Consider the following 13,011-nt stretch of genomic DNA (forward strand, 5'->3'; position numbering starts at 1 on the left):
TGAATCTAATAAGGCAGTAAGCCAATGGGACAAATTCATCTCTGCTGTAACTCTAGTACATATACATAGGGATGAATTTGACCCATTACTACTTGGTCAAGTTCAAAGCCATTTTCATTTTGGCCAAGATTTAGGCCAAAGGATAGGAAGATAAGGAAGCTTCTTGTTCAGCTGCCAACTCTTTAATAAGTAACTGAATCTAATGTGCAAAATTAACAAGTTAACCTGGCCCTTAACTGACCTGGCCCTTCACAGACTTTTAAAAATGCAACAGTTACTACAATTGGACCCACAAAACCAGTATTTGCATGTATGTGACCATCTGACAGTTAACCTACCAGTTGCATGTACAAATTAGGTACACAATTACATGTATACACTTTTTGAAAGTTAGGCCATAATTGATTGTGTGCACAATTTTAATGACGTGTTTATTTTAATTCACAGGCTCGGTGCTCTTTATAGGAAGAGTTACAAATCCCTCAGAATAAGTGTGTCCAATGCACCCTCCCCTTATTCCTTCTGCAGCCATCTTTCCTTCAGTGAAACTGAGGTGCACTGTGCATATTTATTAAAAACTGGATACTTGTGGATTTTTTGCAAAATAATTTTAAGGAAGAGTGGATAAATGTTTAACCAAATAACCTTGTAAATAAAATGTATTACATTTGCATTTTGTGTAGAGTGCTTTTATTTTGTAGCTGTATAAAAGCATCTTTTACTCTTTTTAAAAATGGTTGGAGTCACAAGGTAACAGGAGACTGGCTAAAACCAACAGAATGTATTACAGTTATTCGTGTTCTTTGCTCACAAGACTGAGTTAGCTGAGAGGAGGCAATACCAGCCCACCACAAAGCTTTACATTAGCTGCTATTTTTCAAGTGGTGGTTTATTTTCTGCTCCTGAAACTGAAGTGTTAAACAAAAAATTAAAAACTGAAGTAGGGTACAGAATCAGTTACATTACCAAGCTGAAGTGGTGAGGTAAACAAGCAGCCTGAAGTGCAGCCAAAAGAAATAATCCATCTGAGGGATAGTCTGTTAAGGAACTGGCACCAGGACAGCAGAGTACAAGCCCACTGGGGACTCTGACTATGGACTTGGGTTGTTAATCTGAGCCACCACGTCTACACTACTGTTGTCACCCGGTCTAGCTAAATTAAAGCTAACAGCTCAGGTAGGCATACCCATGCTACACTCACACCTTCACTTGCAGTAGACACAGCCTGAGTTTCTATACTCGCCTAAACAAATGAATCAGTACCACCACATACACTTCTTCCAATGCAGATTTTACATTAAAAAAATTTTTACTTTACAGTGCAGGGCCTGAGAAGGGAGAAGGGGTTAGGCACACAAGCAGCCTCGTTAAGGAGCAAAGGATGAGGTTGGGGTAATTGGAAAGATTGTTAAATCTCAAAGAAAAATTAAATAATCCCACATTTTGCCATTTTTCTGGTGTGCATATCGTACATAAGATGTGATGCTGTTCAGTAAAAATAAGACTTGAATACTTGATGCTATGCCAACTTATCACCATAAAAATGCGGTCAAACAGAAGCTTTCTTAGTTTCTTTTTGTAATTTATATCTTATTCTGAGAACCAAAGAGTCAGCATTTCCATGCATCCGATGAAGTGGGTATTCACCCACAAAAGCTCATGCTCCAAAACTTCTGTTAGTCTATAAGGTGCCACAGGACTCTTTGCTGCTTTAGCATTTCCAGTGAGGCTTAAAATTGTAGCTGGTTCCTCAAAACTGACAATAAAACTGTGTAGATCTAAAAAGGGGAGGAGAGAAATGAGCCACTTCAATGAAAACTGTACTCATTCCTAACCACCAAAGATTAAAATAGAGTTGTTTTTTATTGATGGAATAACAAAAGTGCTCTTCTTAAATATTTTTCAAAATACATTTGTACAACTTACAATAATATATCCAAAATAACTGTATATACAAAACATTACCTTGTTTAATGTATGTGCTTTTTTTGAAAATTACAAAGCAACTTTTTTTTTTGTTTTTTGTTTTTTGGCAAAGTTCAACCTTAACAGAGATGATAGTTTTGAAGGTTGGGTTAAGAAAATAGAACCTGAGGGAAAGTGACATTTAAGTCAATGACAAGCAAGAAATCCTCTATTTTTAGTTTGTTAAATAAAAATGCTTTTAGTGATATTTTTCACATTACAAAAATAACAGAAATGAAGAAAAAGATGACGTATACTTTTTCCATCATACTAGAGAGCAGCTTTTAGTCTTTCAGATAGGGGACTTGAGCCAAGAGTGCATGTCAAAAATGAATGCAGGTAATACAGCCGTGTCCTACTGTGGCTTTTCTATGTGTAAAACATCTCTTAGCTGCTGTTGATATGGTTGACTTGGTTGGCTCTGCGATGGATTTCTTCCAGAAAACCCTCAAGCTGTTCTATCAGCATTCGTTTTTTAAACCTGAACGGAAAAGGAAGTATAAAAATAATGCTGTTAATATTAAACTGACAGTTTAAAGAAATGGACTTTGTATAACCAGACTTAACTCTCAAAACTTTTCACTATCCACTGCATACATCAGAGGTTCACTGTATATGCACTGTTGTCTGTGGAAGTTCTGGCAAACTAGTGTCATAGCACAATTATTTATTCTGATCCTCTTTCCTGTGTATGTATTCATTGACAAAAACTTAATTAACAGTCATGATTACCCAGTGGTACCACGTGCCTTTCCAGAACATTGAAGTCAGCAAAACTCAAACCTCTAAAAACCAGGAAATACAGAATTAACATATATGTCAATGCAACCTTAACTCTACACTCTGAGCAATGACCAAATACATCCATAATGTACATATTTGCACACTGCCTTTGCAGACACTGGAGAATATTCAGGGAATAGGCACATGACCAATGTAAGACAGAACTGTACTGAACAGGAGCTACCTATATTTAAGCCCACTCCACAGAAATACCTCTGCTGCTGAATTTTACAATTTCAATCCCTTTTACAAACCCTTTCACCCTTATGCACAGGATGCCATTTAACACTATGCTTTCACTTACCCCCTCATGAAACCCACAGACCACTCGTATCCTGCCTCACTGTGGACAATCCCCATAGCAATAAGACCCTAGTGCCCAGCTACTAACACAACTTTCTGAACTCACTGCTAAAAGGAACATATTGGATCTCAATAGGTACACATGCACCTCTTTCCTTTATTCACACACAAAGGGGGACAAGGGGAGGTGCGAAGTCCCCAGATCTCACATCACAATCACAGCTCTGCCATACTGCTCCAACCAATCCTCCAAACATTCCGTACAGCTACACTTAACATTGTGAACACAGCTCGAGTCCATGTAGATAATTCCCATTGGCTACTGTCAGCTCCAAGGCAGCAGAGTTAAGGTTGTGCTGGCATGCACATTAATTGTATATTCTCTGGTTTTCAGAAGTTAGAGTTTTGCTGAACTCTGTTTTCTAGAAGGGCACAAGATACTCCTGAGATAATGCTCAGACTCCATACCACTGCTCCAACATTCTCGCCATCATACCCATTGTTCTGACCTCAGCTCCTCAGATCTTGCTGCTTTGAAACCCATCCCCCATTGCCCTTTCCCCTCCTCCCCCACACAGCAACTTCACCCTTTTCCACGGCCCTGGCCCTAGGGAAGTGGGAAGGTGGTGTATCTGAGAAGTGCCCATATCAGCTGTAAGCAGGAAGAGAGAGAAGAAAGAAAAAAGCCCTGTGGATCTGGGCCTAATGTGTGGGGAATGGGCTCTACACATCCATCTGCAGCATAGGAAGCTCAGAGAGATGGGAAGTGGCCCATTCGTCTCAATGAGATGTTCTCAGCTGAATGAGAACACCCCATGGAGAAAGCTCTGAGGCATGTAAACTGTTCTATTCACCTCAATAGGTATTTCCGTCCCCACTTCTCAGTGACAGTGCTGTGAGTTTGTGATATGCACCAAGCATACCTATATTCAACTCCTCGGCTTGGTCTCAGCACTATGTGCTTGGTGCATGTTCCAAGCATGCCTATTCTCAAGCTTACCATCCAGAGGGGCAGCCACACCATGCACTATCCACCCACCAATTCCAACACACACACACACACGCAGGGAAAGGAGTTCAGACCCCTCAGAGTCAAGGCTCCCATGTTCCTGGGTTTGACATGAGGGGCAGGGACAGAAGCTCAGATCCCCTCAGAGGGGCAACCCGACTCTTCAGCAAAGAAGAGTTCTTCCAACACTGTTGAAACATTTCAGCAACCAATTATTAGCAGTAAGGCAATAACTTAATATAACAATCAACTTAAGACAATTATATGTTTAAATCTCACTTTAGAGAAAAATTTCAGTTTGTATTCTGGTCACTTTCCAGACCACCACGGTGAGTTAAATGAGGAGAGAGGCTGCTAACAGAAAAATCTCATTTTGTTGCACACCTTCTCTGGATGAAATTGAAACCACAGGGAAACCACTGGGTGAGGCTTTAAAGGAATATTCCTACCAGAACCCATGTTGGGATGGGTGATCTCCTGTAAATCTATTAGCATGCAGGTAGATTATTTTATTGTTTTAATGTTTTCTCTGTAGTGCTTTTATGTTAAGAATAAAGTATGCTTGCTTAGAAGAACTGTGAGATAGCATAACTGTGGACAGTTATGCTATTAGTCTCTGAAGAGAAAGCAATCAGGTCTGTTTAGAAAGTCTATGTTGCTGGGAATAACAGTGAAGGCAGGGAACTGTTCAGACTGGAGATACCCATTAAAAGGGAGAAGGATGCATGTTTCTACACCAGAAAGGAAATGGGTAGGGAGCTGGAAGCCTGAGAATGGGTGCCCTTGCTGAACCACTAAGGGGAACCAGGTGTAGTTGCCCTGACCTGTGACTTTTCAGCTTGGAAAAGAGACAAGTAAGGGGGGAGATGATAGAAGTCTGTAAAATCATAACTGCTGTAGAGAAAGTAAATAAGTGTTATTTACTCCTTCTCATAACACAAAAACTAGGGGTCACCACATGAAATTAACAGGCAGCAGGTTTAAAACAAAAAGAAGTATTTCTTTACACAACGCACAACCTATAGAACTCTTTGCCAGAGGATGTTGTGAAGTCCAAGACTATCACGGTTCAAAAGAGAACAAGATAAGTGAATAGAGGACAGGTCCATCAACAGCTATTAGCCTGGGTGGGCAGGTGTGACACAGGGTCAGAAAGGGTTAAGTAACCTGCAGGCTAAATGACCCTAATTCAACCTTCAAAGACATATTAGAGAAATATATAAATGGTAATTATGGCTATTCCTTATAAATAGCTAATATAGCTATGTTAGATACACTAGAGCTTTGAAATGTAAACATGCATAGTTAAAGAATGAGTGGTAATACTGATTGTATATGTTTATTTCTATCTTGTTAGATGTTAACCATGTAAACAGATGGTTCCTGTCTGTTACTCTATCTGTTAATTCAAAGATCAAAAGGGAATACACCTCTACCCTGATATGTGACCCAACAGAACATGAATTCGGATATAACGCGGTAAAGCAGCGCTCTGGGGGGTGGGGCTGCATGCTCTGTCGGATCAGCGTGTCAGGCTCCGACATGCTGCTCTAAGCAGCATGTTAAGGGTGCCGTGCCAGAGGGTTGGATAAGGGGCAAAGGGTCTCATGTGACAGTCGGGGACAGGGAGGAGCCACAGCATGAGGAGGGGAGCTGCAGTGCAGGGGAACATCACACGGGCTCCAGCCGGCACCGAGAAGTTGGGGAAGACTGGTCCACATGGGGAAGTTGCGGATCCAGGAGAGGTGCTCATCCTAGACAGCGCCGTGCAGGTGCCCCTGTCCCAGCGCTGGAGGGATCAGCACACAGTGGGCCCGGTTGGCATGCTGCATCCAGCTCGCAACAGCGCCAGGCAGGCTCTCTGGATCCATAGTGCGCCACACTACCTGCCTGCAGTCAGGGGCTCTGTGCACCTTGGTGGGCAGCTGGCCGTGGCATCCTCACCGGAGACAGGCTGTTCAGGGCTCTGCGGAGGAGGAGAGATGGGCTAAGCGTGGGCATGCACAGCAGGAGCTGCCCGCCGATGGCTCACCTCCCCTGTGGGCACGGGGCAGGGAACAAGCGCACACGGACGCCTCGGGCGAGGCTGCCTGCCCTGCTGCCACGCCGGGCTGGGCACGCTCTGCGGACAGGGCAGTGGCTGCCGGGCCAGTTCTCCCTGCCCCACCCCACAGGGCTCGCCCAAGATGTGGTCGAACAGGTGTGAGCGCTTCCATACACCAGCTCCCCGGGTCCTAGCGCCCGTCCCAGTGTGGTGCATGGCTCAGCATGGGAGTCCTGGGGTAATTAGGGACAGGGGGAAGGGAGGGTTGGATGGGTCGGTGGTTCTGAGGGGTCAGTCGGGGTGGGAAGTAGGTGGGGTTGGACAGGGGGCGGGGCCATTTGCTGACTATTAATAACAGATGCTCGAAGCCAAAGCAAGTTTGATATAACACAGTTTCACCTATAACACTGCTCTACAGCCAAAATGCTTCTGAAATAAATGTAGTCTAACTTTACTAATTCTGGGTCACTGAGAACGAAAATGATGCTTAAAATTGTTGATTGGCTCTAGTTTTCAAGATATGCTATTGGGTCAGTATATACGACCCTTGACTTGGGAATAGCGGAGGATAAGTGAGTTATAAAGGGAAGGGATCTCAATTTAAACCAGAAATGACTAAAATACATCTTTGACTGGATCTATGAATAAATCTATGACTGGGTTTGGACAGTACTTGCTTTTTAGGCAAAACAATGAATGATGCAATCTGAAGCTGGTATTGCATCATACATGATATGAATTGCATCATGTTATTCCTAGAAGTCATGGATGATGCAATCATAACGAAGCTTACATCACTCTGCTGAACAAATAGCCCTATATCAGCTCTAGAAATCATACAGTGTCGTGCTCTCTTATTTGTCAGTGTTTGATTTTGCAAAGGGACACATTTCTGTTTAGCCAAAGTGAGCGGAGCTGCCTCATACTTGTGTGAACAGTGCAGATAACTTCTGCTATGTTTGTGGTGAAGTGACTTTTGCATCACAAAAGCGCAGTATAACCACTATGGTTAAGAAAGCCTATCACCTTTATTTTGGCTGCAAAATTGGAGATCAGGACAAGAAGTGGGCCCCACACATATGCTGCAACACTTGTGCAACAAATCTTCGCCAGTGGTTGAACAGGAAAAGGAAATCTATGCCTTTTGCAGTGCCAATGATTTGGAGAGAGCCAACAGATCATACCAGCAATTGTTACTTCTGCATGGTGCCTCCAGTTGGGAAAAGTGTGTCAAAGAAGAAAAAGTGGACTGTGCATTATCCAAACATTCCATCAGCTATACGGCCAGTACCCCACGGAGAAGGACTGCCGGTTCCTGATGCACCAGAATCATTCTCACTTGAGTCAGACGAGTAAGAGGATGAAATTTCTGGTCCTGAACCATCAATGTCACAGGGCCCACATTTTCTCCCATCCTCCTCCTCTGAACCACACCTCATAACACAAGGTAAACTGAATGACCTTGTCAGGGATTTGGAACTACCCAAGAGTAAGGCAGAGCTGTTGGGCTCCAGACTACAGCAGTGGAATCTCCTGGCAGGTGATGTTAGGGTTTCCATGTTCCGTGACCGTCAAAAGGATCTTGTCCCATTCTTCTTCATGGAAGGTGATCTTGTAGCCTGCAACAACATCGATGGTGTGATGGCAGCCCTCAACATCGTTCACGATCCAGATGAGTGGAGACTATTCATTGATTCATCGAAGACGAGTCTTAAAGCTGTTTTACTGCATAATGGCAATGTTTTGCCATCAATTCCAGTTGGTCATGAAGTCCATATGAAGGAAACCTATGACAACATGAAACAACTTTTGAGGTGCATAAACTATGACCAACATCAGTGGCAGCTTTGTGGCGATTTGAAGGTTGTTGCTCTCTTGCTTGGTCTGCAGACTGGATACACAAAGTACTGCTGTTTTCTCTGCAAATGGGATAGTCGTGCAAGAGATTCCCACTACATCAAGAAAGATTGGCCACTCCAACAGTCATTGGAGCCTGGGAGGAAAAGTGTTCAGCATCCACCACTTGTTGAATCAAGGAAGATTTTGTTACCACCCTTACACATCAAGCTGGGTCTGATGAAGAACTTTGTCAAGGCCATTGACAAAAACACAAGCAGCTTTCAAGTACCTCCGTGGAAAATTTCCAAGGTTAAGTGAAGCTAAGATAAAGGAAGGTGTCTTTGTTGGTCCTCAGATTTGTGAACTTCTTCGAGACGATGCATTTGACCATGCACTGCGTGGCAAGGAAAAGACGGCATGGAAAGCCTTCCAGTTAGTGGCAATCAATTTTCTCAGAAACAACAAGGCAGACAACTACAGGTTGTTGGTGGAAAACCTCAAGGCATACAAAAGCCTTGGTTGCAACATGTCATTAAAGATACATTGTTTGCACTCTCATCTAGATTTTTTTCCACCGAACTGCGGAGCAGTGAGCGACGAGCATGGCAAGCAATTTCACCAGGACATTGCGACAATGGAGAAACGCTATCAGGGCAAATGGAGTCCATCAATGCTTGCAGACTATTGCTGGACAGTGACAAGAGATGCTCCATTTAATGAATACAAGAGACAAGCCAAGAAGCGCCGAGTAGACACTGAATAGGACTAAACTATGTACATAAGTTTTTTGCCTTTTGTTTCATAATAAATTTTAGTTAGATAACCCTTTTGCTGATTTTTAAAGTGTTACATAAACAGGACAGGTGAAATATTATCATGTAAAGCAACAATAAACACATGAAGAGACCTAGGTTTACAATTTATGATTAAAACTCTACTATCTACACAATATACATAGACATAAAATGTAAAAACTTAAATATCTTAGAAACAGTAGCCAATCAGTTGTTTTAATTGTCATATTTGAATTCAGCACATCAAAATACATAATAAATAGCACATTTTATCTCTGAAGCAGACAACTTCTCAAAAATTGTAGACCAGTGTAACGCGGTAAGATTTTTTGGCTCTTGAGGACCGTGTTATATCGGGGTAGAGGTGTATTACGATTTAGATGAAACATGGGTGTGAATGTCATTGTCTATATTTCACTTTGAAATCTGTAGTAAATTTTCTATGAACCGCTTAATGAATAATTGCCCTGTGCTAATAAATGTAGCTGATTCCCGGTGATGCTTACAAAAGAGAAGATTACTTCAAAAGTCTACTGTTCACCCAAGGACTGCATGCTGAGAAGAGGTTGCAAAAAATCTCTATAAAAGCTCTTGGAACCTGATCCTTTCATCTCCAATGTGCTTGTGCTTATGCTTTGTCAGGAGAAGCTTGTGCCACAAGACTGAGGTCTCTGATTTCATTTTGGATCACCCTGATATTGAACACTGAACTGAACCTATGGACTAATTCTGAAAGAACTCTGCAACTCTACAGCTCATCATCTCTAATTGAGACTGACCTAAGAACTATATTCATATCTGTATGTATAATGATCTTTAACCAGTACGCAACTCTCTTTTTAAATAAATTTTTGTTTAGTTAATAAGAATTGGCTGTAAGCATGTATTTGGGTAAGATCTGAAATATTAATTAAGTTGGTGGGTAATAAGGAGGAGTCCTTGTGGCACCTTAGAGACTAACCAATTTATTTGGGCATAAGCTTTCATGGGCTAGAACCCCCTTCATCCGGACTCCTCGTTTTTGCTGATACAGACTAACATGGCTACCACTCTGAAACTTGGTGAGTAATGTGTCTGATCCTTTGGGATTGGTAGAACCTTTTCATATGATGAACAAGGTTTTTAATAATCCTCATCATATTTGATGTGGCTGTCTGGGAGGAAGCCCCAAGGCTGGGTTGCTTTAAGGGAACTATGTTATTGGCTTCTGGGTAACCAGTAAGGCATTATAGAAGCTGTTTTATTACTAGCTTGGTAGATTTAAGAATTAGAATAACCACCAATTTTGGGGATTGTTTGCCCCCGTCTTTGCAATTTGCCCTAATTGAGCAGTCTCAGTGTGGCTCCCCTGGGACCTCGATGACATACAGGGTTAAAAAAAGAACTAGATAAGTTCATGGAGGACAGGTCCATCAATAGCTATTAGCCAGAAGAATAGCTGTTGCCAGAAGCTGGGAATGGATGACAGGGCACGGATCACTTGGTTACCTGTTCTGTTCATTCCCTCTGAAGCACCTGGCATTGGCTACTGTCGGAAGACAGGATACTGGGCTGGATGAACCTTTGGTCTGACCCAGTATGGACATTCTTATAATCACTAATGGGAAGTAGCGAGCAGTGAATAATGAAGCAGGAAGGAAAGGATAAGCAGAGTTTTAAATATTACATTAGAATAGCAGCAAGGAGTGGAAATTCCCACACTCCGTATAAAGGAAGTATCCAGTAGCACCTCCCTCCCAAAGAATGTCTCTTCAAAGGTATGGACATTTACTTTGCAAATCTTCCTCAGATGAGGCTCAAAACACTTTTTTCTTATAGCTCCAGACACCTTTCTGTTTAAGGGGAGTTCCTCTTTCCGCAGTTCCTGGGACAAACTGCTTGTCAACCTAAGGTACATGAATAATGTAGCTGGAGTCAACATAGCTTAGGTCGACTTACCCCATATGTCTTCACTGTGCTGGGTCGACAGGAGACTCTCTGGTCGACTTCCCTTACTCTTCTCAGAGAGCTGGAGTACTGGGATTGACCAGAGAGCGCTCTGCCGTCAATTCAGCGGGTCTTCGCTAGACCTGCTAAATCGACCCCTGCTGCATCGATTTCAGCAGTGTCAATTTCTCCGTAGTGAAGACAAGCCCATAGTTCTCCCATTGTTTTGTTCTAACTCTTAGACCTCCTTTGGAGGGTTGTGGCATAAATGGGTATTCCAAGGGCTCTAAAGATGCGTCTCAAGAATATGGAGTACACAAACCACTTGTACCCTGTTCATCTCATTGTATTCAAAATGCTAAGGCCTTAGGGCCTCAAAGTTGCTGCAGGCAAGGTATTAAAATCCTGCACCAGTTGGCATGCTAGGTGTCTGGAAAACTCTTCACAGAAGTCCTTAGGTGCATTTGGAAGAATAACCTTTTCCTCATGTCAACCACAATGGGGTTCTTGTATAAAAGAGAGGCCAGAGCCCCGTTTTGCTGGGCCCTGTGCAAACAAAGCAGCAGTCCCTACCTCCAGTGCTTTGTGTCCTCTTGCACCAGAAACCTACGTTTGACCAGATCAATGAATGAAATTTTCCTGACTGAGTTCTGTCTAGATACCAAAATGTATCAAGAAGCTAATGGAGAATCCATACTACACTACATTTCTCTTCCAATAGCCAGGTAGTTAAATGTAGCTTTTCCTAGTCCAGACAAAGGAGTCCATGATTCAAGAGGTCTAGTCCTTACTACATGTGCAGCACAGGTTCCTTGGTACCTTGCAAGTGTAAAGTGCCTTCTGGGCTAGCAGAGGAAGAGGTTTTCAATTCTCCCCTTTCCTGTGGCCTTTATGTTAACTGCCTTGAAAGGTAACATTCTTCTCTGTCCAGGACATTATTTCCACTAGCCTGGAGAAGTTTGTCCTTTGATTACTTCCTGCTTTTGAAAGCGATATAAACATTCATACCTCAGTCATCAGCCAACCTCCAATGGGAAGCAACAGACTTCTCCAGTAACCACAATAAATTGCCTGCTACATGGTTTTCTTGTACCTTCTGCTGAAGTGGCACTGGCCACTATCATACAGAACATTGGTCCTATCCTGTACGGCCATATTTAGGGCAGGGGTTGGTTCAAACACACCAGAGCTATAAAAGGGAGTTAAAAAGGATGTATACTCTAAAATTTTGGAAAATGTGTCTTTCAAGTATGCTCCCTACCTGATAGGCTTGCTTCCACAATAAGCGTGCAAGGGTCTACAGTGAAAACTGAGTTGACTTTCAGCATGTTTGTACTTACTTGCTCACAAAGAGACATTCAGATGTGATCTGAGAATAACACTTAATTTTGCTTTGTATCAGATGTGCAGTTCCTTGTCCTCTAAAGGAAATTCTGCAGGCACATTTTGGATAACCTATTAAGGGGCTGAAGCCAATGCGTGGCATCAGAAACCCTAGCCTTTGGAGATAACTAGTATGGATGACCACTGCCAGGAAGTGACTGATATAATAACCTACGACCTGTGTCCTCCTGTGACTTCTAACAGTCATTTCTTAAGACTCTGGATGCAGAGGGTGGATCAGAAGGAAGAGTCTTATACAGGAATTGTGAATTCTCGTACACATGCTCTTTGTCATGCTGAGGATTTTGTTAGTTTGGAGGATATTCTATCAATCTACCCTTGGAAAAAAAACGGTTACCTACCTTTTCGTAACTTTTGTTCTTCGAGATATTGTTCATGTCCATTCCACATTAGCTGTGCAAGCGCTGCGTGCACGAGTGTTGGAAACTTTTCCCTTAGTGGTACCTGTTGGGCCCCACACCTGAGCAGTGCCACTGCACGGTGCATATATACCGCCGCTGGCCCGATCCCCTCCAGTTCCTTCTTGCCGGTGACTCCGACAGAGGAGGAGGAGGGCGGGTGGTGGAATGGATGTGAACAACACATCTCAAAGAACAAGAGTTACAAAAAGGTAGGTAACAGTTTTTTCTTCTTCGAGTGCTTGTTCACGTCCGTTCCACATTAGGTGAATCACAAGCTTACCTTCGGAGGAGGGTAGGAGTCAGGGAACAATAGATTGGAGGACTGCCCCGCCGAGTCCTCTCGGGCCTGCTGGTTGCCGTGTAGTGGGTCGTAAAGGTATGCACCGACGACCAGGTGGCTGCTCTGCAGATCTCCTGGATCAGGACCTGTGCCAGGAAAGCCACAGAAGCTGCTTGCGCCCTGGTTGAGTGGGCCGTGACTGTCAGGGACGGAACACCTGTGAGGTCATAACACGCCCGTAATCCAGGAGGAGATTCGCTGCG

General features: G+C 43.1%; 2 protein-coding genes across 4 annotated transcripts in view; one reads left to right on the forward strand and one right to left on the reverse strand.

Moving 5' to 3' along the window:
- SERPINE3 (serpin family E member 3) overlaps nt 1-889 on the forward strand; it is a 27,875-nt gene extending 26,986 nt beyond the window's left edge. The window contains exon 9 of the mRNA XM_045014545.1: nt 448-889. Coding sequence (XP_044870480.1) covers nt 448-491 — 44 coding nt within the window. The 3' untranslated portion in view covers nt 492-889. The remainder of the gene's footprint in view (nt 1-447) is intronic.
- The window catches only part of INTS6 (integrator complex subunit 6), an 81,657-nt gene continuing 69,534 nt past the window's right edge, over nt 889-13,011 (reverse strand). For 2 of the 3 annotated variants that reach the window (XM_045014537.1, XM_045014526.1), the window contains one exon: nt 889-2,446. In XM_045014537.1, coding sequence (XP_044870472.1) covers nt 2,427-2,446 — 20 coding nt within the window. In that variant the 3' untranslated portion in view covers nt 889-2,426. The remainder of the gene's footprint in view (nt 2,447-13,011) is intronic. The other variant, XR_006578966.1, reaches the window with a different exon arrangement.

Source organism: Mauremys mutica, chromosome 1, assembly GCF_020497125.1.
Source record: "Mauremys mutica isolate MM-2020 ecotype Southern chromosome 1, ASM2049712v1, whole genome shotgun sequence".
NCBI lineage: Eukaryota > Metazoa > Chordata > Testudines > Geoemydidae > Mauremys > Mauremys mutica.